Source organism: Desarmillaria tabescens (genome assembly GCF_030435595.1).
Source record: "Desarmillaria tabescens strain CCBAS 213 chromosome Unknown EV420scaffold_32, whole genome shotgun sequence".
NCBI classification, from domain to species: domain Eukaryota; kingdom Fungi; phylum Basidiomycota; class Agaricomycetes; order Agaricales; family Physalacriaceae; genus Desarmillaria; species Desarmillaria tabescens.
In genome coordinates this window covers 5,356-32,730 of record NW_026848331.1, presented here as the reverse complement: position 1 = coordinate 32,730, position 27,375 = coordinate 5,356, and the positions used below count along the sequence as shown (strand labels likewise).

Sequence of the window (27,375 nt, the reverse complement as noted above, 5' to 3'; positions counted from 1 at the left end):
AATGTGTGAGGATGGACCACACCAGAAAGCTCAGTCACTGCAGTCGAAGAAGAGCCAAGACACTATGAGCACAAAGGGTACATGGGCGAGCATGTTCTCTCTACCATTACCGAAGAAGAGGAAGGGCAAGGGCAAAGAAACAGCTCCTCCCCCACCTCAACTGAAAACTCCACCGCCAACCCTGGATATGATTCTGATGGGGAGCACCTCTTTCAAAGAGAGCTTAGATACCATTTGGGAGAAGGAGGAATGATTGAGGATGGAACTGGAAGCAGTTCAGATGAGGAGGATGGAACTTCAGAAGAAGACTATTCGGGTAATGAGCTCCCAGGGCCCCACAATGACTGGTCTCCCCAAGGCTCGATTCAAGAGGGGAAACCTGGCGCTACCCCACCCAAGAACGAACCCCAACTGTCTCCGAGCTTGGGTCGTACTTTAGGCCCAGCAGGAGACCAGACACCCTGGTTCTCATTGATGACCGAGCCGAGGCAGCCACCATGGAGCTCGATGGATGCAGACCAACCTATGACACTGATGCCAGCTGCGATATATGCTGACAAGTACAGGACTTCGCCGGTGCCCAGCTCATGTTCGAAGGAATCGAACCACCCTCTTCCATCATCCCATATGCCATCTACCTGATCGCAGCAGAACATCCCCTCGCTGCCCCAGTCCCCTATGTCACCCCATGGGTTTGGGACTGACCCCGAAGGCCAGACTTCAAGAGGGTCATCAAAAGAGTCCAGGAGTGGGCCAGAATCATCCAAAACTGGAATCAGATCGTTACCGGAAGTATGGAGCCTTTCGAGCGAGTCCGACCAGTCAGACTATAAAGGAGAAGAAACCTTCAAGAAGCCTGGCAACACGCCGCCATCGATTTGGAGTGGCAGCACCGGGCAGGCGAGTACGGTGAGGACGACATACTCTCAGAATTTGTGGAAGGATCTAGCTTGGGAGCCTACTGAGGCCAAGTTAGAATTAATGACGTATTTAGAGATGCTGCACTGGATGGAGCAGAAAATACAGAAGGAAATCTCATGGAACGGATTCCCACAAGGAAGGTACTTCCAGAAGGAAAAGAACGGTCCAATTGGAGCCAACGTGCTGTATCAAGAAGCAATATTCCATATGAATATCCTATGGAACCAAGTTCATCCGGATGACTATACAGACCCCGGTGAACGATTCCCAGTACCCCCCACTGCCAGATACTTCTGATGGAAGCATGGTGGACCTGAGCCACTTGACCATTCTACAATGGACTGGTTACATAGCCCTGGGACAACTATTCGGAGGGGCAGGCACTCCAGGAAGCCAAGGGGCAGCACCCATGCCACTCCCTATACAACCAGCAGCCCTGGCAGTACCCATGAGCCCCTTGTCACCACACCATGATCCCACGCTATGATCATTACCCTGAGCAGGAGCAATACTGATCCCACCAGACCTGGTGGTACCACCAAACATGCCACCACCCTACATCATGGGGACGGCCTTGACGAATCCCTGGGAGGATATTAAACCCAAACTTCTCAAAGAACCTGAGCCCTTCAAAGGGGTTGCTACAAACATAGACAGGTTCTTTGATCAATGCGAAGACTACTTTGCAGTGTTCTCACAGCAGTTCACCATGAATGACCACAGGTAGAATCCCCACCGAATCACCTTCTGTACCTCACGGTTTGAAGGAAAAGCATTAGAATGGTGGGGGTATGCCAGAAGTGACTATTACGACGACCACTGCAGACATATGTGATATCCTGCATACCTGAAGTTTAAACAGATCATCAAAGGACAATTCCGCACTGACAATGAGGTAGAACTCAAACTCCAGGAGTTCAAACACCTCAAACAGTCTGACTTCAAGTCAGCCAAAGACTTCTTCCGAGAGTTCAAAAAACTCATGAAACAGGCCGGAAAACGCCATAACCAAGAATATATGGTGGAGATCCTTAAACCCACCATCCGGAAAAATGTCAAGGATGCCATCACTGCTGGGGCTTGTCGGTGTTTTTGCCTGAAATATGGCCAGGAAACACCAGCATGTGTTTACATATATCTTTCCCAAAGTAAACACCTTACTGGAAATACATAACGAAATACCATTGGTTTTCCCTCCAATCTTTAGTTCAGTGTTTCTGCTGATGTTTTTATCATGAAACATCTATATAAGGACATAGTGTCATTAGATCAGTCATTCCCATCATGTGTTCATGCAACCAAATACATCTGGTGTTTACTTGCTTTGTTTCTGGTCGTGTTTTAAAGAGTCTTTGTATCCACAATTACCAAATGAAACACTCTGCATGTTTTTACTTGTGTTTCTTAAGGTGTTTCCTTGATGAAACACCTCAGAAAACACCTCAAGCAAGAACAAAGGAAACACCAATACAAAGACTACTTGTGTTTCATAAAGTTTCTTTATACATAACACCCCCGAGTCCCTCAGTGACATGCAAGACAACGCACAGGGGACTCGGCTGGCACTCGCTAGGGATGCACCATTAAGTGGACCCCAGACATGCCTTCCACCCTCCATTCACGAGTTTGCAACTCACTCGAGTGGTTGATAATATAACCAGTCATGATTGGCCCTCAAAGCATCTGTGCCAAGTTTTCCGGCCTAGGATAGTATACATCTCCTAATGCTGCGATAACTCTTATGTCTAAGACCGTAACTTATCGTACATGATGTGCAATCTTGCTCACCGTTCCCGAACAAAAAGTAGGGGTTTTTGAGAAGTGGATATGTTAGGGTTAGTGCCTGCTTCTCTATGAATTTAACCATCAGCTATGTGTCAAAAATGCAAGTGGATGGATATCTTCCAGATACGGAGTCAGCCGCAGCCTAGCCTAAAATAAGATATTAGTGTGGGGGTGAAGAGGGTTGAATAGGAAGAGAGATTGGCTTAGGATCAAGACGACTTGACAATGTCGTTCTGGCAATGTGGCTGCACAAGATCTGGTGAAGCCAACAAAAATTAGAAAGTGAGACCTCATGGTAAACTGACAAACGTACTGCCTAGATCATAATCTTCATCTACAAACGATGAGCGTGTGGTATGCCCTAGCTTATATTTCTCTCATATTAGTGGACAGAAAGAGAACAAAAAAGATGAGATGTACATTTTTTTTTCATGCGCTTTCAGGACAATACCAAGACTTGCTAGTAACTAGCTAATAAATCTGATTGAAAGGTTCAGTTATCCACTGGATATTCAGAGGTAAAACAACTTACCACCCTTTCATAGTTGTGAGTTTTGAAGGTTATGGACGTTTGATTGACCCTATAGATCCATGCCGCACTATCCACTCCCCTGTTCGACAACTCTGCCATGAAAACCATAGCTCCTGCCACGTTGAACCCTCTGATTGTATAGTGTTTGATCCCACTTAAGTTTTGTGATGAATGCCATCCCACGCTGCCAGACTTTATATGGGACAGTAAAAACCTCAGCTACTTATGAGATTGTGAGCTTGGATGTCCCTGACCACCAGACCCGAATGCTGAAGTGGCAAAGAGCTTCGTCAAGTATCGATTCACCACGCTTCCTGCAAAGATTTTGCTTGGTCTTGTCCCGCTCGAAGAACGGCTGCCTTCCGATCGACTTCCGCACATAGAATGCCGGCTTTGGGACGAACATATCTACAGCACAAGGATAAGACACCCAAGAAGAACGACGAAATACACACTAATGCTCCCGGAAAGTGCAAGTTCCACGGTCGACTTCACGCCCTGGGCATATATGCGACTTGAGCCCCGAAGAAGCACGAATCCCTTCCACTCACCTTGACAGAAAACCAGGACGTCATTGAAGCAGAGAAAGTCAAGCAGACAGAGACGATATTTGAAGGGTTAGAGATGAGAGAAAGTGAGCGTAGTAAGCAAGGAACGGCACGAGAAAAAGCTTGAATGTGATTTGAAGCAAGTCTCAAGCACAGATATATGCACGCGATGAAGTATGATCCACGACGCTGCTGTTTTGAGGATCAATGAGCACTTCCAGACTTTCTACAGTCCCAGAGGGCTTGAAAGGATACGGTCGGTCAAGGTTAGTAGTCTCGAGGGTGGGCTCCTGGCGAAGAGATGACCAGTCGAATGTGAACATCATCCGAACCTCTGGTACGGCGTCACAGACGATTGGGCTTACATCCTGCTTTGTGAGTTGCCTCCGTAATCACATAATTTTGAAGAAGTATGCATAGTATATTAAATCAGTGTCTCATTCAGTCTATTGGACGACAGTCAGTCTGTGCTATTATTGAGATCAGAAGAAAGATACCAATATATTGTTCAAAATCGCGTCTCCGTTTCCCCTTAGTCTTGCAAGTCGCGCTGCTTTTCCATTAGTTCACCGGGTAACGTCCTCTACATTCACTGAAAATTTCCCTAGATACTATATACATGTTAGTAATTCACTCTCACTTCGAATGTTAACCCTCATATATATAGCTCAGCAGCCAATCCACCCCTCTAATTCTTATTCTTGTATATCTAGCTTACAAACCATTTGACCCTACTAGAGACAAACTTGCCACGAACGATAGCTTCCTTGGCCTGAATTGAGAAAAGTGCAGATCCGAGAATGGATGTTGTTGCGGAGCGGAATATCAGGTCCATGATGGCACAGTTACTTCTGAGAGTTCCACGCAGATAAGGACCATCTGCTCTTGCCAGAGATGTTGGAGTGTTTGAACCAATAGCTCCACTTTTCAGAGCGTGTTAGCAGAGATATGATTGGTAGAACTTTGCCTTACAGTGCTATGATGGTCGACACATTTATGCCGACAGCTGCACACAGGTTATCTCGAACAGGCATTTTGGTGACTCAACACTCGCTTGCAGTGACTGCGTCATATGTCAACTGATCGTGGAAGACGTGACAATGCGAAGATGTCCTTGAAGAGGGAGGTTAACTGGTGGAAGTTCTCTTTGGTGAACATACGGTATGCTCACATGAGCTTGAAGATGAGCTTGCAAGGTGAGAAAGTTTTCTCCCCTGCAGTCTGGCATGTTAACTAGTGGATGAGTCGGGATGTTCAGCTCAACAGCATAGAATTGGAACTCAAAGCTTTGTTGTGGGATACCAGCAGAAGGAGTTGAACGAATGATGGAAGGTAGTGATCAGGAGGCTTTCACATCTCATAGGGTGTCAGGGCTTCACGAATTCTGGTCACCATATGCTGGTAGGCGTGGCCAAGGCCCACGGCTGATGTGAGGAGGAATAGGGAAAGGTCTTTCGAAGCAATGAGTATGCGCACTGGGAGGGGCTCCCTTGCAATCAGTTCCTCAATCCCACTGTCTAGCGCTGACTATCCGTGATTCCAGGTAGCAAGCAAGGACCAGAGGGGATATGTTCAACATTGAACTTAAGAGGTTAGAGAAGCGGCGAGAAGCCATGAGAAGTGAAACATGATGGCTCTTTGGTCTCCGGTGTGCATTCAAGGTGTTACCCATATATTTTGTGTCAATAAGTAGACACATATATGGCCACAATAAAGGGAGAAGGAAAAGCGGAGAGTGCAACAGCACATCGCCAGATGGAAGACTTGCGACTCATTGAGCTGGAAGGATCGGCCCGGTCTACACATGGGTGAACAGCAAGCCGCTTTGAACGATGTCCTACCACTAGTCTGAGGAGATTTGATAGTATGCCCCTGGGCACCATCAAATCATGGCATCTGAATGCACGTGAGAACCAGAGTTCGACTGTTGAAGAAAATTGCTGGACGAGTCATCAGAGACTTGAGATGGTGACTCTGGTGTTCGAATGGACAGTTGCTGAAGACGTCTCAACATGACAAGTAATGGGTGTTAGTTTGCTTTATAATGAATCAGTAAGAGCAGGATCGGGTAGAAAAAAACAATGGACTGACGATAATCCATTATGAGGCCATCTTGTTGGCACGTCCATATGCAGCAGTCTTCATTGGACAAACTCGCAGTATAGTTGGTTTGAGTGATTACCAGACTTCCTCAATGGAAACAAAGAGATGTGACCTGGTACTGTTTTTTTTTCGGGCAGTGGGGAGAAGAACAGTGTCCAGGACTGGCATGGTACTGGTCATGGTAGCGGCAACCATCAATTCTGAGCTGCTCTTGCCCATGGAATATCGGGAAGAGTTCTCAACATTCACCGTTCGAGTATCGTTCGGTTCGATGTCGCCTTTTGATCCATGCAGCATGCGATGACCCTCATATCTGTCAGGATCAAAAATCATTAGAAGCTCAATTCCTCTATCCATCCAGGACATGGGAATGCACCAGCATAACTCTTCGTCCTCTCTTACGGTCCATCCCCATCTTTGATTCCTTCAGTATTCAGGAATCCACTGCAATCTTCCTCGATCTCAGTAAGGGCCTCAAGCCGGAGGCACGATGACTTGCCTCAGTCCAAAGTATGCATCAAATCCAATGAGAACTCGGGAGAATAATGACAACAGTATTTAGCAAGAGCGCTGAATTTCAGTGGATGCCAGTGACAAGAGAAGAAAACCATGGGAATGATTTCCCTTGGCTACATTTGGTGTCCAAAATCCTTGACTCCGCTAAATCCATGGCTCGGGGAGATAAGAACTTTGATGCCCACTACAACTTGCGTTTGCCCCTGGCTTGACTTGCCCCATCCAGCCTGAGTGGTAACTGTCTTCAAACTACACCTCGAACCCAGATATTCACCATGGGGACTCTACCGATACCAGGATCCAGATAAACAAGGACCACATTGACCTAGACTTCTGACTAGTATATAACCATTTGCTATTTGCTGCTTAAAGCAATAGAAATTGAATGACATGCCATCTCGCTGAATTGAGGGAGTTATCTCAGTCTCAGAGAAGGATATTTGCATGGGAGGCTATGTTTGATGTGATCATGTTTCCTGCGTAGCATAGATGTTTCTAGAACTAAGATACTCCCCTCGTAATCGTCATCTCAGTGGTGAAATGAGCAGCAACTGCCCATATATCTCCATCTCGCACAAGCCAGTGAATAATTGTGTCCTGTGCCTATCTCCTCGATTCCGATCCTTTTTCTTGCAGACAGATCTTAGAGCCTCTGAAAATTGTCAGCATGTCCAGAAATTAGCAGAGGAAGCTGAAGCTGCCAGCGCTGAAAAAGAGGCAACACAATGCTCGAGGCACGACTAGCCACATTGGAGAGGGAACTGACATTTTTTATGTTGATTGTCTCGTCGGAATACTTCTCCTCTGCCTTCTCTTTGTGATCCAATATCTTCGATGGTGAGTGATGAATGTGCTACCTTTTCTGTTTCTGCTCATGGTAGCCACTCAGTTTCCTATGCCTTATAGTGTTGCTTTCTTGAGAATAAACCTCCATATGTAGATCTTGATCCTGGTGCTTTGCCACAATGATGTACTGTAGAAACATCGGCTGATTCAACAAGACAGAGCAAATATGCTTGCAAACCTTTGATGGAGATTCTCTAGAGCCTTGAGAGGTCTCTTACCGCTCTAAAGGGCAAAAAAAAAAAGCTTTATTGCTGGGAACGAAACTGCTGGTAGTTCTCATGCACTGTTTTACCAGCCCATGATGTGGTTGAGGTATCAACTGATTCCATCGCCTGATATGCACTGGTAAAATCGATAGAGAAATTTTACTTATTCCTGAAGAGCACCTCTGATTGCGACAGAAATATGGTCTGTTGAACAGGCTGCTGAACAGGCTGCTGAACGTCTGGTGGTGCCTGGAAAATCATGTCTGATTGCAGCAGAAACAGGGTGGGCTGAGGATTCTGTAGAACCATGTGTACCTGCGATATGACCTTTGTTAAGATCTGTTAGCCCAATGAGACCCCCTGCAATACAGGTATGCGACATACATGCAGCACTGCTGCAACCACCTCTCCACCTGGTAAGCTAGTCGGTGGTGGCAGTTCCTCTGTCAGAGAGGAGTCAGATGCCAAGGCAGGCCCTAAGGTAGTGCAGGAAGCTAAATCTAGGCCCATATTAGCCTCAGGGTGAACTGGTCGACTGTCAGGTTGGGATTCCGTCCTAGATACCATGTTTTTCTGACAGGTCCATTCAAGTTCCCATATATGATATACTGTCAGATCGCCCACAGGGATTTAGATCCATGTCATGCAGGAATACGAAATACTAATTTGCGTACTTCAGAGTATACTATATCAGCAGCGGGCTAGTGTCCAGCCACAGCAACTAGTAGTCCGACTAGCCGAGGGACATTTTGAGGATGATTTCCGGCTGCTTGACCACGAGTTATTGCTTCAGTCCTTTCTTAAAGAGCATCGTTTTGCTGAACGTCCAATGCACATAAAACATAGGTGCCACAGTAAACATTTCTGCCCTAACCAATGATAAGAAGAAAAAGAGCATATGGTAGGACGATCACTGGTGGAAAGTTGTTGAAATCGAAATTTGGACAACAAGGAGCAGCAGGGCATCAGCACAGGTATAAGCAGTTTTTACAGCAGAAGATAGGGTTACTTACGATGCCGTATAATGCCAGATGCCGAGTATTATATGCGGTATGTTGGCGATTTGTGTCCTTGTTTTTCTGCATGAAGAGACCTGTCCTCGAAGGACATGTCATTCTGGTCGGCCTGCAAGTTCCATTTCGAGCGAGCTTCAGGGAATGAACACAACGAATACATATGACCATACCTGGAGGCCCCCTACAGTGAGCCGTAGGGCTCTGCATGTTGCAAATGTAGTGCTAACGTAAATCCAAGTGCCAACCATTGATAAGTAGTTTGAAGACACAGTTACCGCTCAGGCTGGACAGGGCAAGTCAAGCCAGGGGCAAACGCAAGTTGTAGTGGGCATCAAAGTTCTTATCTCCCCGAGCCATGGATTTAGCGGAGTCAAGGATTTTGGACACCAAATGTAGCCAAGGGAAATCATTCCCATGGTTTTCTTCTCTTGTCACTGGCATCCACTGAAATTCAGCGCTCTTGCTAAATACTGTTGTCATTATTCTCCCGAGTTCTCATTGGATTTGATGCATACTTTGGACTGAGGCAAGTCATCGTGCCTCCGGCTTGAGGCCCTTACTGAGATCGAGGAAGATTGCAGTGGATTCCTGAATACTGAAGGAATCAAAGATGGGGATGGACCGTAAGAGAGGACGAAGAGTTATGCTGGTGCATTCCCATGTCCTGGATGGATAGAGGAATTGAGCTTCTAATGATTTTTGATCCTGACAGATATGAGGGTCATCGCATGCTGCATGGATCAAAAGGCGACATCGAACCGAATGATACTCGAACGGTGAATGTTGAGAACTCTTCCCGATATTCCATGGGCAAGAGCAGCTCAGAATTGATGGTTGCCGCTACCATGACCAGTACCATGCCAGTCCTGGACACTGTTCTTCTCCCCACTGCCCGAAAAAAAAACAGTACCAGGTCACATCTCTTTTGTTTCCATTGAGGAAGTCTGGTAATCACTCAAACCAACTATACTGCGAGTTTGTCCAATGAAGACTGCTGCATATGGACGTGCCAACAAGATGGCCTCATAATGGATTATCGTCAGTCCATTGTTTTTTTCTACCCGATCCTGCTCTTACTGATTCATTATAAAGCAAACTAACACCCATTACTTGTCGTGTTGAGACGTCTTCAGCAACTGTCCATTCGAACACCAGAGTCACCATCTCAAGTCTCTGATGACTCGTCCAGTGACTCCCCAGCGACTCCCTTCAGGAATCAAACTCTTCTCATACACATTCAGATGTCATTGAACTTGACGCCAGAGTCCTGTTGTATGGGTTATCAAGTCTATTCACTCTGATTCATCTTCGTTCTTGCGAACAGCTCTTCAGAATTATCCACTTAGTTCTACACTGCACGTGGACCGGACCGGCATCAGCGATGATGCACAGGTGTGGATTGTTTCTTCTATTCAAGCTTGATGTGGTACTTTCATCTCCAAGACATTTGTGGCAGCACATTTATTCCACCTCTTTGGACGTTGTTACTTTATTCCTTGTTCGTGTGCTTCATTGATGGGGGTTCGCATAATGGCCTTGTCTTTGTATGTGAGGTCTTACAACTGCGATTCTTGCCCAATGTAATGTGGTACCTTCCTTCTGCTCACTATTCATATATACATTGGCGGACAGATGTGAATGGTCAATATGATGTGGGATGCTCGCATCGCGTCACTGGCATATTTTCCGGGATACATTCACTTATCCCTGCAATTCGTGAGATGGTCTGAGAATATCACATGTGGTTTGTGACATGTTCCGTGTCGACACAGAGCCCCAGCGTTCCTTTTTGGGCCCTCTGATTATCTATCTCTCTATCTTTAAAGAGTCGTCCAGGACAACTCTGCGCCTTACATGTACACCTCTAGCATGCAGTAGAGCCGTCTTAGAGCCATCTATCATTCCAGTCCACGTCTACATCACACATGTCATTCTGCCCGCTCGAGCGCATGTCTCATTTTTATTCAAGGACATAACCATTTGAGAGGTAAGGATCAGGTCCGGAAGGACCATTCAAATCCTTCCTGCAAATCCGCTTCTTCAGATATTCATGCACCTCTGGAACTCGATGAAGCCATTGTTTTTCTGTAGATCTTTGGGTGTGACTGTGTCTCCTAGAGGTCGCTTTGTTTGTCCCCCTGTAGTGGCGTATCATCATTGGCTTGCTTGTCTAGTTCCAAGGCATTGCCATCCGCATTGGCTCAATCCCCTTTTCTGATCCGACTCCTCTAACTCATCTGACCACCAATGTGGTTTGTGCATCATATTCAAGTTGGCAGTGAAAAATGTCCTTGAGGTGCATGGATGACAGGATGTGAGGAGATGACACACCTCTATATTGTAAAGCATAAGTATTGGTTCATATTTTAGCTGACACTCCGGGATAAGTAAATCATGCTCAAATAATGAGTACAAACTCATGGACAGACATAGTAAAAGCATGAGAATATGCCGTAACCAGAGTGTCGGCACCCATGGCCATATCCAGACCTTTTTCTCACCCTTTTTCCTACTCTCCACTAATCCAATGTGCTGTTAGCCCAAACCTGGCGTAACAGAACCTAGTGGCTCAGAATCATGAGTTCTTTCTTGAACGTTAACTGGTAACCATAAAAACATGGCAGCCAAGGTCCAAGGACGTTAGATGTCAACCGGGGAAATATATATACCTCAGGTAGGATAGTCTTGGGTTTCTTTGATCATTGGGCTGATTTTCCTCTCAGCACTATCAGGCAGTTTGTGGATATCGAGGCTCTGAAGGATGGAGATCCGGATGAAGATCTGGAGGATGTTGATGAATGCGAATACGAAGGTCAATGTATTTGATAATCATCTACAGTGTGGTAACTAACACCTTGAAAGATTTCTTGGATGACTCTGAGCCCGCAGCATGGCAAGCTTCGACATCCTCACCAGAAAATTCTGCAGATATCAATGGCAGTGAAGAGATCGAGCAATATGTGCACAATATCACTGATCGTGCATGCAAACAGTGTTGTATTGAACACGAGATTGAACACGAGGCTCATAGCGAAATGCTGCAAGAAATTTCAGCAAGCATTTCCCTCTGGCACATATGATGCAAGGTGAGTATTTCTTCGTATTCAGTGTGTCTTGATGGTTGACTCTCAAGAGCGTGGCACTCAAGACCATCTAGTGACCTTTCTCCTCCGAAGACGACATGTGTGTGATGACAGTTTACATTATGCATTCGTCATACCCAGAATTCGTAAATGGGTTTACCTGCAAATGTGTTTCTTGCATTTCGGCCCTCCATGCACTCCTCATGTCCTGCTCCTGTGTTATCATGTCGCAAGGGGGACCAGTTCTCAAACAGATACCCTTGGATGAGCGAGCCACAACTCTTGGAATGCTGCAAAGAAGGCCAGCTGAGGAGGGTGACTGGGTCATTGTGAGGCAAGGTCCATATCATGGAGATATGGGGTGTGTCTTGGCTATTCATGACTGGGGGTTAGATGTGTTGGTCGTGCCGCAATTATTCCTGTTGGAGTATATTCATACATGCAATAGGAATCGTTCACATACCAAGCATGGACTGTGGTGTTGGGGAAAGACTTTTTACCGTTTTGGCACTAGTATGGACATTCACGCCATCACTAAACCTCGCCAGAACAAGAAGAATGAGATTGAGCATGGACTGCTGATACTCAAATGTCGCCATGAAGCCATCGTACCAGCCACAACTGCCATGTTGTCAATCCTTAACCTCTTCCATCAAAGCGCTCATCCCACTGTACTCGCCACAGAACATAGGGCACTGTGTCCGCATGAATGGTGGTTTGAAAAGGATGAGCAAGTGGAAGTACTACACCAAGGCAATGATGCATGACAGGGAAGGGTCATTGTGATGAGCATGCATGGTGTTGAGATTTTATTGAATGATGGTGCCAGAGTGCACCTGTATCCTTTCTATGATGTGCTCAAGGTCTTCAGTATTGGAGATTACGTGCATGGTGTTGACAGAGGATGGGATGGTTTTGTTCAAGCCATGTCAGATTTCTGCCTATCCATGCTCATGAAACATGAGGATGGTAACTTCGAGGTGACTTTCTTCTTTTCCCAATAGTTGACATTAACAGTTGGCTGATAGGAATTCAGCTGTGGTAAAAATACTATGCAGAAAATCAATCCTCCATGGAAAGACGGCAATCTCATCGACACCAGCAATTGGATAGATGTATGCATAATCATTGCAGGTTACAATCACCACCTGGAAGGCCAATGAGGCACAGTCACAAGGGTCATTCAGATGCAGATTGGACCTCGTGCCATTATCAAGTTATATGAACAGGACACTAAGGAATATACCATCAACCCTCGTAATCTGGTAGAGGAAACGTGAGCTCAGTGTAACTATTCATGTTATATACACTGACACATCTTTCAAAACCAGATGATTGCTATCTTGTGAGAGCCCTACATCCGGATCATTGACTCGTCTTGTCCTCAGAAGTACAAGTGAAACACCTTGGATTGGGATCCACATGGTCATCTACAGCAAGAACTCGCCTTTGCGAACGAAAATAGGCATAGTTAGGGACATTATTTGTGGGCAGGATAATGGGAGCAGATTATGAGTGGTCATCATTCTGGAGAGCTACGACCCTAGTATCACAAACAGAGAACACACGGTCAACTATGAGCATGTGCTGGAAGTGACATGAGTTTTGTGAAAGTGAACATGCAATTGAAAATCTTCCATTTACTTATTGCACAGAACCTGACAGCCACTGCACTTATTCCAGCTGCTCAAAGCCTCTCAGGGTGCTTTTTTGCCTTGTCGTTCCTTCATTGAGTCTGGATGTGAGGAAATTATTGCCAGGGACACATCCTCCAGGGTTGGTGTTCTTTTCTGAGAGTGAGCGACTTCTCCTGTGGTCGAGTCACTACCGCCAGCATGGGACCCATGATCGAAGACTCCACCACCCCTTGGTGGAACTGCTGATGACTCATTGTTGCACATCAAACCAGATATCTACAGCTTGGACAATCAGGGTCTTTGGGTTACTGATCTTTGCCTTCTGGGCCTGGAGCTTCGTGTACAGGTTTCAGGCAAACCAATGACAATGATAACGCAATTGAATGCAGACAACACCACTGTGGATGTTTATTTGAAAAAGGGAAAGAGGAAAAAGGTCCTCGTTTCCCTCCTGGTGGTACAGGCGATGAAGCCCTCTACCCTGCATAATTATGAGCATTGGGTTGTTATCAAAGGCAAAAATACTGGAAAACATGTTTGCTCAATATGCTATGAGAAGAGCATGACTCCAAAATTACCTATCTGGTGGACTGTCACTGTTGTCCTTCCCTCTGCTTTTGGAGCAGATACATTAACAGGAGAAGAATTGCATGTTGAATCAACGTGTCTATGTCTTGAAGACAAGAGTGCGGACTCCAAGCACCGCAATATGCAGCTTAGCTGAGGACTACGGGAGGAAGCACCGAAATTGGTGCATCAAGCGACCTGAGGGACATCTACATTTAAGCGATTGGTATCATCATGATTTGTTTGTATGAATATACTACGGACATTCAGTAGCTACTTGGAGGTTGGGACTGATACAAGAAGTCCAGCATGTTTATTACTCTATCTAACAGTACTGCTTTACCTCATTTATCGCCTTGCAGTGTTCCCTAATCTTGAATGAGTCTTAATTCAATTGTAGAAACATTAATAAATTGATAAACTAGACTGATTGGCCACCTCTGCTGATACACCTCTGGTAAATAAGCGTAAGTTACTAATCTATCTGGATAGCTCATTGTAAGAAAAATCGAAGAATCATATGAAATCAAGACGACGTGGTATGAGATAGGAAGGAAGGCAACTGTATAGGTATGTTGGCTGTCTTGTTCTGACAAACTGGGTCATACACTCATTCCTGGTGGGCAAATCATTCATGCCAGTCAAGATGCAAAGGATATGAATAGAGATGAAGGCTGGACGTTTTTTGGATTGCTGGAAAATCCATCAGCTCTACCATTAGTGGGAAACCCAACTCATTTTACTGTGGCCAAAAGACTTCACCAAAAGTTCATATATTTCATCTGCAAATTTTTTGCCTAGAGTGAGATAGTTGATTGTTGACTCCAATCACCAGAGTGGCTGGGCCTGCTTCTATATTACTTCCCTTTTCTGCTTCACTTCGATGACCAACCCATTGTAGACACTGTGACTATGTTAAGCACTATGCAAGAGGTGTTCTTTTACTGTGCAGCTTACTGAGACTTCTCCTCTGTCTAATGGTTTGTTCCAAGAAGGAGATGGGGTCCTCTGGAACAGAAATCTGAAAAAGTCTTCTAATGTATCTTGGCGATTTTTTTACCTGCGTTCTGGCGTGTATAGTGACATCCTGTGGACGGAGGAATAGGCATCTGGGCAATGTGCTGATTTATCCACTGCCACTGTATGACTCTTATGCCTGTTCTCATCAGCATTGCTCCTGCCTTGCAGTCAAGCGATGTCTGTCATGTTCGTCATCATCTCTTTCAAGTATATTCACTCAATCCTTGATGTATCTCCATCTGAGAGGCAACCGTACTGTGCATCGCCAACTCATCTTGCTCGGCATGCGAAGGGGTAGGTATGGAGGCTGTTCTCGATATTGGGCAAAGGTTTACAATTAAGCTCTCTTGCTCCAGGAATGGCAGTTTCTCCATGGAAAGTGTTGATTTAGCCACAAGCTCCGGTCAGTCATCACTGTCAGTACAAGAAATGATGTTTGCTGTTTCTGTAAACATGCGACATTGTTCGGACATGCGCTTACATATCTTTTGTTTTTGAATCCTGTCTCTACAGTCCTAAGCTGCATGTGCTATTGCTATCAGGAAACTGTACTGTTCTTGAAGTCAATATATCTTACTTGTGCATATATAAACGGGCAATGCTATGGGTGTCGTTCGATCAAGATGGACCCGACATATGTAAAGTTTACCTGCATTAAAAACATCTGCCAGATTTTCGATGTCCTTGACCCAAATATTATTCAAATACGTTAACAATGGACTCGTGCTTCCGTTTCATGTGTACATCATTGGCCGTCCAAGTCCAGCACATCCAATGAACTGCCTTCAACAGTCTCTGCACTCAACCTCGCACTTTGGTCTAGTAAGTGGCTCACGTTGTCAGGTTCGGGTTCATGTTTTGGGATAAGAGCTAGGATCTAAACAGAACACGTTAGATGTATAGATACTTGATAGAACGTGTTTCCTGACTCTGGACAATGGTAAGACTGCAGAAACTGGCTGATCCTCCCACATCACATCGCACCGGACAAAGTGCTTGTTCACAGCCCTTGCATCGATGATTTCGAGTTTATCTGCCAGATTCCGGCTCCATAGCCTTCCACCTAGTATATCAAATTCCGTGAAGGGATCAGAGTCCACAGACACACTTTGCAGGTGACAAACAGCCAGGTATACTTGCGACAGGTCGTCGGGATTAGGTTGCAAGATGTACCGGATAACCACAGGAATTTCGCTGCTGATGGCACAATCACCATCTTTGCCTTTGCCTTTGCCTCTGCTGACATCGATGAATACCTGACTGTTCCCTCTGTGCCTCGAAGAAATGGAATATGTTGTCTCTTTAAACCTGTAATAGCTAACCTTCCTTACAGTTGATTGAAGCACCCCCCTGAACAATGGACTGCGTTGAAAGGCCTCTATCACTTCCGGTGGTGCTCTGAACATCTGTTGATTGAGGGATTCCAATGGAGCCTTCCTAGAAACTTGGATCCCAGTATCTAGCACAGAAAAGGCTGTCTCCCTCGACTGCCCTGACACCAGTCTATTGATCGCATCTGAACATTTCTTCAGAATATTAGGTATGGCCCCGCTGGTCTGGAGGATACTGTAACGAGCATGCCAACTGTTAGGATCGTGCCAATAGGATTGCGGCAGTAAGTGCACGTAGCGGAATGCCATGGGATGCATCGGGCATAGGCGAAGCTATTAGCAACATCACCCCTGAGCCGAAGCCCTAAGATGGATATGGACAGAAGTCCGCAGGGTGGTAGAGACGAGGTAAGAGATAAGTCCAACGGATCGGAGTTCCATGGACTGGAGAACGAGAGTTAGACTTAGAGTCAGAGAGAGAGAGATTGGGCTGAACCAAGTTGATATTTGAACTGAGTATCTACAGTGTAATTCTAAGGCTTATATACTAGTTAGGAGTCCGATCTAGTTCCTACTCGGAGTGGTCTACATTCTAGGGTTGTCGGAGGATGTATTCTACCGGTCGGTAGCCGATGGGGTCCGATGACATGTTCACTACCGATGTCGGGCTATTGATAAATTAATATGGAGAAGTGAAATATAAAATGGAATATGAAATGGAATATGAAATAGAAACTGGGAATCGGAATCCGTAGGCTTCCGGGCTGTGGTTTGTTGGGTTGAGTGGAAGTCGGGTTTCCGTTGGCATGCTTGTTACACTGACGGAAACCCGACTTCCACTCAACCCAACAAACCACAGCCCGGAAGCCTACGGATTCCGATTCCCAGTTTCTATTTCATATTCCATTTCATATTCCATTTTATATTTCACTTCTCCATATTAATTTATCAATAGCCCGACATCGGTAGTGAACATGTCATCGGACCCCATCGGCTACCGACCGGTAGAATACATCCTCCGACAACCCTAGAATGTAGACCACTCCGAGTAGGAACTAGATCGGACTCCTAACTAGTATATAAGCCTTAGAATTACACTGTAGATACTCAGTTCAAATATCAACTTGGTTCAGCCCAATCTCTCTCTCTCTGACTCTAAGTCTAACTCTCGTTCTCCAGTCCATGGAACTCCGATCCGTTGGACTTATCTCTTACCTCGTCTCTACCACCCTGCGGACTTCTGTCCATATCCATCTTAGGGCTTCGGCTCAGGGGTGATGTTGCTAATAGCTTCGCCTATGCCCGATGCATCCCATGGCATTTCGCTACGTGCACTTACTGCCGCAATCCTATTGGCACGATCCTAACAGTATATTCGAACTCAAACCCTTGAGTCAAAATTTCTTCCTAACCATGTCTTCTACTTTCACTGTTCCTCCAGAAACCAGCCGCAACTCCATGGTCAACAACCGAACCTACAGCATGGAAGATATCCCTGCCTCTGCTTCAAAAGAAGGTCCCCTTCTCTTCGGATCGGATTCCTCCCCTCGCCAACAATCCCGTAGGGAAACCTACCTTCACAGTGGCTTCACTGCTCACCAATCCGATGCTAACTGATCGCCTAACCCCTTCCTAGCCCAGCGATCAGAATCCAATGGCTGGGGCGAGTATCGAAGCGACCCCCCACGGAACCCAACTACCTCTCTGTTCAATGACATCCCAGGTCACGATGACGACGACCAAGGTTCGGAAGACGGGGAATTCCCCCCTCACACGCCAATGAATGGCTGTGGAAACCCATCGGGAAATCCTGGCAGTGGCCCACCCAATCCTGGTGGCCCCAGAGGTCCTGGTGGTCCTGGTGGTCCCGGCGGTCCTGGAGGAGGACCTAACAACAATCCTGGTAACAACCCTAATCCTCCCAATAATGACGCCCAGATCCTCATTCAACTCATGAATGTCCTCCGTGGCGTCTCCGATGCTGTCAATGGCAATCGACAACGTGCGGTACGCACCAAGGTCAAGGAACCAGATACCTTTGACGGTTCAGGACTCCCAAAAACTTAAGGCCTTCATCGTCTCTCTCCAGTTGAACTTCAACAACCGTCCCGACGCCTTCTGATCGGATACAGCAAAAGTCAACTACGCTATCTCCTTCCTTTCCGGTGTCGCCCTTGACTGGTTCGAACCGGATATCCTCCACCCTAATCACCGCAACCCCCCTGCTTGGGCATATTCCTATACCGCCTTCCTTTCAGAACTCCACACCAACTTCAGCCCCTTCAACGCTGTCAGTGATGCCGAAGATGAGCTTGAAAATCTTCGGATGCATGACAGAGACCGCATCATGAAGTATATTGTCAAATTCAATCAGTATGTTGCCATTATTGGCTACAGCGACAACTCCCTTCATCATGCCTTCTACCGTGGCCTTTGCTCTCGCATCAAGGATGATATGGCCCACCACGGGAAACCCGATAATCTCCTGTGATATGCGGAATCTCGCTCAAGAGCTCGATGCTCGCTACTGGACTCGGAAAGCCGAAATATCCTGAGAAAATCACAGTAACCCATCTTCCTCTTCCAGCAACAGCAACAAGGCAAAGAGTTCTAACTCTTCGTCTCCCAACTCCAACTCCACGAAGCCAAAAGTCCTCTCATTCGGGCTCCACGGGATCATCTTCGACTTCCCCCAACAACTCTTCCTCTTCCAACCCTAAGCCCTATGCTGACAAGCTAGGCAAAGATGGCCGTCTTACTCAAGAAGAAAAGGACCACCGTCGGAAGAATAACCTCTGCATGTTCTGCGGAGGTAAGCACAAGACCGAAGATTGCAACAAGCGCAAAGCCATGGCCTCCGCTCAGGGGCCGTGCAGCTGCAGCTACTCCTGCCCCTACTCCCTGAGTCCACTGCCTCTATTGAAACGGTTCCGTCGGAATTGGAAAACTAGAGAGCAACCCTGTATCCTCCGCACTAGGACAGGGTTGCGTTGACTGTCACAGTGCACTGGAGATCGTAACCCTCAACGCTGCCGCTCTTTCCAATCATTCCCTAACTGTCTCTCTCTCGTCTGAAGTCGGCTCCAGATCGGAATCCGACGGTTCACCCATCTCTACTATCCTTTGCTTCCTTGCACTCGTTGATTCTGGCTCTAGCCACTGCTTTGTTGATTCGAAGTATGTTGAGGATCACAATCTCCTTACCAAATCTATCCCACCTGTCCAACTTTGGCTTCTCGATGGCTCCATCGGATCTCACATCTCCCAATCCATTTCCCTTCCAATCCGTTTCCCTTCCGGAGACATCCTCCCTATTGACTTCTACGTCACTCGTCTAGATTCATCTTGTAACATCATTCTGGGATACAACTGGCTCTCCCGCTACAATCCGTCGATTGACTGGGTAAAGCACAGTATCACTTTCCGTTCACCATTATCGGTTGTTTCTTCATCAAGTGCTTCTGCGGCTGCTGACACACATGTGCCAGTCCGCTCAGTGTTAAGAATCGGAGTATTTTGAGCTAATACACGAAGTAATGAATACTTGAGTAAAACCTAAGTTGAGGGTGAGGATGTCCAAAAGCCGAGTTCCAACCACCAAGAGGGATCCGTAAGAGTGTTAACAAGCGCTAGGCGTAGTTAACGGGGCATCAGCAAGCGCTAGGTGTAACTAACAGGGTTTCCGAAAAGCACTAGGCATAGTCAGGAAGCAATTGATTGGCAAGCACTTGGCATAACCGATCAGAGATGCTTAGTTCACACAGTTAAGTGGACTTCGAAGATGAGTAAAATTAGCTTAAGATCTCTAATACAAAGGTAAAGACAGTATTTATATGCTACTCAAGTCCGTATTATTCTGTAAAGTTCTGTAGTATTCCAGTATCGGCAAGAAGAATAGAGAAAGTAGGAGAAAATACTAGTAAGCTGAGGTGAAGGCCGAGAAGGCCGAGAGCAGGCATGTGTTAACTCGTGTACAGACCTGAAAAGACTCGAGATCCATAACATGGCCTCCCCAGTCTACATATGCCGGAATGAGGCACAAATCAAGTGAATGAAGAGAATTAGAAGAAGTGAATCTCGTAGATTTGATTGTCCTGTGCTAGTGCGGCTGCTACCTGCTGATTGCGGTTGTAACTCCACTAACCTTCGGGAATGTCATTACTGCCGGGCCGTTCACTGCTAGATAAACCTAGAGCCAGCCTTTAGAGTATAGTGAACCTATTTTTTCCATCCCCGGATGTGTACAACTGATGTTCGGACGGTACGAGGGTAGAGGAAAGCTGTGTGAGAGGAAGCAGATCGACAAGGGCCAGTTCCTGGGAACAGTTTCCAAAACGGGGATGATATTGATGATGAGCCCCTTCATTTCTCTGCTTGCTCGATTCATCGATCATTGGTCCACCCACGCTCGAAATTGTGTCCAGCCTTTGCCCATGTCTCAAGGTCTCTGTATTGTTCACTTCGTTTCCTGATGCATCTCTACTGCTTCGCTTATGCCCGATGACCTTTGTATTAACCTTTGATAGCGGCACAGTCGGTGCTAGGTCTGTCGAACGCGGTAGAAGGCTGAATTCAGTATTTCTAGAAGGGGTGATGCGAGATACTGCCATAGGAATGATAAAAATGTCCCTGGGTACGTCGTTTGAAGTAGTGACAAGCTGAACATTCTGATTTAATTGATCATGTTCAGTTTTCTCAGGGAAATTGCGCTTCAATAATAATGTGTTGAACGCGGCACTCCGTGTATGTTCTGTGAGTATTCGTTTCAGCTCTTGTTTAGTCACTGCATCTTCTGCCATCACCAGCAGGCAGGGGTAAGCTGCAAAGCTAGGGGAATTGATTAATTCCAGAATAAGCTGACAAGGGACTTCCCATCGAGGTGAGTGCCGAATCCCTGGGAGGTACTGAGCCTCGAACATAGTTCTAAGGTAATTAGGGCTGCGCGACACCATAGGAAGTTTTGGAAATTTGAATTCACGCAATGCGACAAGGAATTCAGAGAGTTCCTTGCAGATCAGGATGAGAATAGAGCTGTGAAGGTAATGGAAGCAAGTACCGATGAATTCGCGTCCGGAGATGATGCTGACCCTCTCTTTGGAGATGGCTTTCGTAATGGTAGGTGCCTGGTTTCTGATGGCTCGATGCGGATCAAGCACCGCCCTTGCAACTTGAAGCTGATCGTCTTGGGTGGCGCACAGTCGTCGTTCCATCCTCTGACCTTTCCTACGAATGTTATAAAAACATTTTCAGGCAATACGAACACGTCTGGTCATATTCCAGTTTACTACCACTGTTAGGGTGTTGTAGAGGTTTGAAATAGGAAGAACAAAGAGCTGGGAGACGTAGATATAAGATAAGTCATCTCCTTGCTGCCAATGAGTTTCTCGGCTGACATGTTTTTCGAGCAATAGGATACCTTGCCTTATCAGGGAGTGAACACGGGTCGAAATTCTAGTACCGTGTTGTAGATGTCGATGCTCTCCTTGTACTGGATAACACTTCAAATATCGACAAAATGTTTGAGCCCTTGAATGATGTGTCCCTGCTTCAAAATTTATACTAGATTCAAAATAATTTTGGTCACAGGATATGCTAGAATGTTGTTTGGGAGATGCGTGGATGGAGGACGGCTCCATCGTGCGATGATAGCAAAGGGAATCGGCTTGCGTAGTTGCTGGTGAGTTATTTCCAAAATGGGGATGATATTGATGATGTTGATTGCCACGGTCTTCCTTTTGCCGTGTTATCGATACCACCATTGGTTCATTCACCCTTGAGACTGTGCCCAGCTTTGTGTCCTTCCCCCGTATGTCAGAGTATCCTGCCTCTTTGTCCAGGACAATGTTGACTTCGACCATGCTGTGTATGTTGATACCCGGATTCCGAATTTGATCATCAAGTTTCCTCATGGGCCTTGTGCACTGATTTCTCTTCTGATAGCGTCGTTTTCTATTGATCAGGACTTCTATAGCTATGCTTAAGGCTTCAGGATTGCTTCGTGATGCATGAATGATACGTTGTTTATGTCGAGCAACACTCGTATGAACTTCCGTTGGTGCCACAGTTGGTGCTCCGTCCATAGAACACGTTAGAAGGCTAGTTTGGGCATTTATGAAAAGGATGATGTGAGAGACTGCAATACGCATGATAAAAATGTGGCAGGGTACGCTGTCTGAACTAGTGATGAGCTGAATGCTCTGATTTAATTGATTGCGCTCAGTCTTCTCCAACAGCTTGCGCTTCAAAGATACCGTTGATGAGCCTCAAGGCTCTGTACGCTCAGAATTCGCGGATTTTAGCATTATAATAAATGCCTTGTCCACTTAGCGGACTTTCACTAAAGTCAACGATTGCAATCACGGCAATACCCACTCTTACCGCCAACTATCCTTCCCAGCTCGTATTCCATATCAATATGCGCCACTTCATTAATGCTGCCAGGCACCTGATTGCAGATCTCACGGATTTAGGACCATCATTGATCGCCCAGCACAGCCATCGATGACCTCAGCATCAAGCATCATTTAGAAGAATGCCGCAGTCAAAGTACCAACTCCACGGCAAAAGACCTAATACCGTGACCTTTCCACTCACTTTACTAAGGCTGTTACAACGCCAAGATAATGCCGCACGCATCTACTTCAGTGTACTACCTTCAGTGTACTTTGCCGCAGCAACACAGCAGCCCAAGAGTCCATATGTCGGGGGAATTCTTTCTGATCACTAAGTCTATACGCGGTAAAACCGTGTGGGTGCTGTTACTTTAGAACTCTGGGAGCACGCGTTTTGTATCATTTCTTACCAATCGATGTACTAAGGACTTACTAAGGACTCGTTTCAAGTATTCTAATTTTATTCCGGACTTGTAGTATAAAAGCTAGTATAGTAGGAGTTGCTAGACGGAAGTTACTGGACACTAGCCATCATCCACGTTATCGACCACCGTTATCGCTTGTACTCGCTAGGAGATAGACAATAACAACATAGTCACTCCAAGTTATACTCTCTGTCATGGCTTTTCTTCTAACGGTATTGGTGTACGCTCATATTGCGCCAATACACGGAATTTGGTGTCCACAACTCGCTTTTATCTTTTAAATCCGCCAGCATCGCTTCACTTTCACCAGCCAGGATCGTTTTCATCAGTTTTCACCTTCTACGTCGCCATCGTTTTACCCAGTTCAGTTCAGGATCGTTACGTCCCCGTGTGGACTCAGATTAGGATCGTTATTGCCGCCAGCAGCATCTGTCACGGAATTTCGGTCGACAGCTTCAGTATAGGATCATCAGTCACGGTATTTGGTATCTTGCTGTCAGTTTCAGTATAGGATAGTCTCCGTGTAGACTCAGGATTAGTATCAGTTTCGTTTTGCCGTCGTTAACCTCAGTATAGTTTCAGTTTCAGTCCAGCCCAGTCCCAGCCATCATTTTGCCGTCACTAGTTCCCCCTCATATCATCGCCAGCCAGTCTTATCTTCGTTTTACTGCCAGTTTCTCGTTTCTCGACTACAGTCTTCGTCTCTTGCCGTCACGGTATTTGTTATCTTGCCAACGGTATTTCTCTTTGACGGCATTTTCTCTAATTCCGTCAACATCGCCCACGGCTTTTACTAGTTAAATTGTCGTCACTTCGTTCACGGTTTGCCGGTATTCCCAGTTATACCGGATTCCGTTCCTTCTCGTCTATCGAGACCCCTTCCGGCTTACAGCCAACGTTTTCTAGTACTCGATCGTTAAGGGTACTACTTCGCTGACTGAAAAGTCGCAGTGTATACTTGCGTTCTTGAGGAATTCATCGCACGGAGGTGCACCGAAACACTCGCACAACAACAAAGCCTTTATTGCCGCTACGCGCCATTTGCCGTGAACTCCTCTAGAGTTTTGGTTTTTGCCGTTGCCACGGAAGTTTAGGCTCATCACCGTATTGAACTTGCCACTCTGTGAAAATTTTGTGAGTAGCTATTTCGTATCTCGTTCCGTTGCCATAGCTTCCAGCGTAATAGGAATCATGGGAGCATTTGTCGAGGATGTAAGGGATACATCAAGAAATTGGTTATCATGACCAACAGTTGGCTGCAGTTTCGCAGGTATCCCGAGCCAGATTTTGGCTCTGACTGTTCCTGGTACTCGTCGATGTTTTGAATGACGACCAGATTTTTGGGTGTGGTACGATTGGAGCCTTGCAATCTTGGTTGATTGGCTCACAACTTCTTCTGCTAAGGCATGAACCTCAAATACCCGAAGCTCCCAGTCAATAGGCGGTGGTACTATGGAAAATTCAACTTTAATTCCGTGTCTGACAAGACATTGACTTTGTAGCCGACATTTGGTTCCAGTCTGCTTCATAAGGTTCGTCTTCTGCTTGATGCGAACTCTAGGCCACATAGAGAGCATCTGAAGTGCTGTTTGGGAGTTACACATGATATACGAGCCTGAATTGAGGACCATCTGCAAGGTATCAAGATCAGGAGTATTCACTCCTACCGGGACCCGTGTTGCTTCGCTTCCCATGATGGTAAATCCCGACAACCACAGTATGCATTCTCTCATTCCCATCAGTATACGCTGACAATCACTATTAGTGGACGTGACACAGCTGGTGGCATGGATTATTCGCTGTAGCTGTCTCTGCAGCCGGTCGATGTGATATCTGATTTTACGTGGTAATCGAGAATTCTTGTTCTTCTCTGAAAAGGGTGCACACGGCGTATTTGAAGCGATTTGGAAAGTACGAATTCCGTTATTGTTTGAATATGGAATGATTGGATTGCCGATGTTATGATTCAGGGTTGGAGTAATAATGAATTTGTTCCCACAATTATCCCTCGTGTTTGGATTACTGTTGTAAGCAGGTATGTCCGTCGCTTTGAGGGCGGTGTCAAAATCAATGCTGGTATACTCCGAGAGATCAGAGCATGTGGGAATTTTTGAATAGCATGAATCACGACGAAACTGATGTTTGTTTCCATCGGTGATGGTGCAACCTTGACCCGAGTCGAGATCACTAGGAGAACGTCCTCGGTAAATGCTTGTGTGCGAAGAAGGATTTCTGCAATCTAAGTCCTTTGGAATCTGAGCTTGGTGGGATGCCGCAGGCAAACTCTCATGTTGATATGGACCGAAATCGTGAGGTTCACTGACTTTGGAATTCACACAAAGACAAGACTGACCGCATATTTTAGCGACCTGTGAGCTGCTAGGAGGCTGTTCCTCATCTCTTGAAGCATCATAGTGTACTCCCCCCCAACTCAAGTCGGAGGCCGAGGCCTGAACAGAGGTCTTTGACTTGAAAGGATTGGAATGTGATACAGGAGGAACAGCAGGAAGGTAATACTCCCTTTTCTCAAGACGCGCTCTGTCAGCATTGCGCTGAGCTGCCAGCATTTTTTCATCTAGGTATACGCGTGTCTGAAGTTTATTCCAGTCATAGACATAATCAAGCATATGAAGAAAATGCTCGACCCGAATGCGATACTGGAAGGCATACAACTCAAAATCGTTGGCCATCAAACCTTTCACAGTGTCAATGGCCCATCCAGGTGGTCTGAGATCCGAATAACCAAAGCTATTGAGTGACGAGGAAGCTAATGCATGGCGAGTTGTTAATAGGGTGTGAAGATCTCGATAGATTTTCTCATCCAATTTGTACACAACATCTTTTGTGAATGTAGTGCAGGCAAAAACGGATGTAAGAAGGAAATCTAGCATGCAAGTTTCTTCTGAGAAGGTCTCAGTGTACTGGTTATGCTTCAATACATGATCACTGGTGGTTTGTAGGTTATTCCCGAGTCTCTTGTTCTTGCTGAGCTTAAGTACCTGTATAATCCGATCCTTACGCTCCTGCAAACATGAATGTTCTGCGAAGGTAAAGAGGGGAACACAGGATGGCCACAAGTGAGTAACCTTCCCGCTATCAGTGTTGGAAATGTCAGCTGGGTCGACTGGAAACACAAGCGGTGCTGGAGGATCTGGAAAGCTGAGCGAATCACCAGGCAAATGCTGAGTTGGGGGAGAAGATTGTGAAGCCGGTAAATGGATTGTTGAAATGGGTCCCGGCATAGTAATTGAATTCAGTGTGAGTAGGCGCGATAAGGTGCGAAAGCGAGTAGGAAATAATGAATAAAACGATTCCCTCTACAAGGTGGTCCCAATGTGTCCACCAATGTTAAGAATCGGAGTATTTTGAGCTAATACACAAAGTAATGAATACTCGAGTAAAACCTAAGTTGAGGGTGAGGATGTCCAAAAGCCGAGTTCCAACCACCAAGAGGGATCCGTAAGAGTGTTAACAAGCGCTAGGCGTAGTTAACGGGGCATCAGCAAGCGCTAGGTGTAACTAACAGGGTTTCCGAAAAGCACTAGGTGTAGTCGGGAAGCAATTGATTGGCAAGCACTTGGCATAACCGATCAGAGATGCTTAGTTCACACAGTTAAGTGGACTTCGAAGATGAGTAAAATTAGCTTAAGATCTCTAATACAAAGGTAAAGACAGTATTTATATGCTACTCAAGTCCGTATTATTCTGTAAAGTTCTGTAGTATTCCAGTATCGGCAAGAAGAATAGAGAAAGTAGGAGAAAATACTAGTAAGCTGAGGTGAAGGCCGAGAAGGCCGAGAGCAGGCATGTGTTGACTCGTGTACAGACCTGAAAAGACTCGAGATCCATAACACTCAGACTCTTCCAGTCCAATCCAACCATCCCAATCATCATGTTCCACCCCAAAATCGAGATCCCGACGGGCTCCGCCGCCTTATGAACCTATCTATTCCTACCCTACCATTCCTTCCTTTGGTGCTTCGGCCGCCCCCAAGATATCTATTATTTCGGCTGCCGCTTTTGTCCGAGCTTGTGCAGAAGAAGGAGCCCAGCAATTCACATTGCAGCCTTCTACGCCTAGTGTTAGTGGCAAGTCTACCACTGCGGCTCCCACTAACTTATCCGATGTCCCACCGGAGTACCATGAATTTGCTGATGTCTTCAGTGATTCCCTTTCTGAAAAGCTCCCTGAGCATCACCCTTACGACCTCAAGATCAATATTGAGGAAGGCTCCACCCCTCCGCTCGGACCCATCTATTCCCTTTCCAAATCTGAACTAAAAGCCTTATGCGAGTTTATTGACGATAACGTCCGTAATGGTTTCATCACTCCTTCCCACTCTCCGCACGGAGCTCTGGTACTGTTTGTCAAGAAGAAAACCGGTGAACTAAGACTCTGTGTAGATTACCGTGGACTTAATAAAATCTCTAAAAAAGACCGTTACCC

General features: G+C 46.0%; 6 protein-coding genes across 6 annotated transcripts; 1 reads left to right on the top strand and 5 right to left on the bottom strand.

Moving 5' to 3' along the window:
- Positions 1–3,135: 3,135 nt before the first annotated feature.
- Positions 3,136–4,621, bottom strand: EV420DRAFT_1482301 (uncharacterized protein; the record flags this gene model as incomplete). Its single annotated transcript, XM_060469887.1, has 7 exons — positions 3,136–3,177; positions 3,239–3,430; positions 3,501–3,646; positions 3,694–3,789; positions 3,953–4,170; positions 4,357–4,397; positions 4,505–4,621. 7 exons carry the CDS (start codon positions 4,619–4,621, stop codon positions 3,136–3,138), a joined length of 852 nt encoding a protein of 283 aa, XP_060327789.1.
- Positions 4,622–7,616: 2,995 nt separating this feature from the next.
- EV420DRAFT_1482300 (uncharacterized protein) lies at positions 7,617–8,024 on the bottom strand (the record flags this gene model as incomplete). The annotated part of the gene is made up of 2 exons (XM_060469886.1): positions 7,617–7,772; positions 7,842–8,024. The coding sequence occupies 2 exons, from the start codon at positions 8,022–8,024 to the stop codon at positions 7,617–7,619; spliced, it is 339 nt and encodes a 112-aa protein (XP_060327788.1).
- A 3,093-nt stretch (positions 8,025–11,117) lies between these two features.
- On the top strand, positions 11,118–13,917 carry EV420DRAFT_1482299 (uncharacterized protein; the record flags this gene model as incomplete). The annotated part of the gene is made up of 13 exons (XM_060469885.1): positions 11,118–11,147; positions 11,210–11,285; positions 11,336–11,452; positions 11,505–11,559; positions 11,607–11,656; positions 11,791–11,917; positions 12,005–12,296; positions 12,327–12,536; positions 12,585–12,671; positions 12,786–12,832; positions 13,051–13,125; positions 13,240–13,352; positions 13,466–13,917. 13 exons carry the CDS (start codon positions 11,118–11,120, stop codon positions 13,915–13,917), a joined length of 1,731 nt encoding a protein of 576 aa, XP_060327787.1.
- A 1,608-nt stretch (positions 13,918–15,525) lies between these two features.
- On the bottom strand, positions 15,526–16,420 carry EV420DRAFT_1645858 (uncharacterized protein; the record flags this gene model as incomplete). Its single annotated transcript, XM_060477831.1, has 2 exons — positions 15,526–15,657; positions 15,710–16,420. 2 exons carry the CDS (start codon positions 16,418–16,420, stop codon positions 15,526–15,528), a joined length of 843 nt encoding a protein of 280 aa, XP_060327786.1.
- A 3,542-nt stretch (positions 16,421–19,962) lies between these two features.
- Positions 19,963–21,506, bottom strand: EV420DRAFT_1702070 (uncharacterized protein; the record flags this gene model as incomplete). The annotated part of the gene is made up of 5 exons (XM_060479504.1): positions 19,963–19,977; positions 20,091–20,128; positions 20,256–20,287; positions 20,330–21,334; positions 21,439–21,506. 5 exons carry the CDS (start codon positions 21,504–21,506, stop codon positions 19,963–19,965), a joined length of 1,158 nt encoding a protein of 385 aa, XP_060327785.1.
- A 2,564-nt stretch (positions 21,507–24,070) lies between these two features.
- Positions 24,071–26,170, bottom strand: EV420DRAFT_1482297 (uncharacterized protein; the record flags this gene model as incomplete). Its single annotated transcript, XM_060469884.1, has 1 exon — positions 24,071–26,170. One exon carries the CDS (start codon positions 26,168–26,170, stop codon positions 24,071–24,073), a length of 2,100 nt encoding a protein of 699 aa, XP_060327784.1.
- Positions 26,171–27,375: the final 1,205 nt, after the last annotated feature.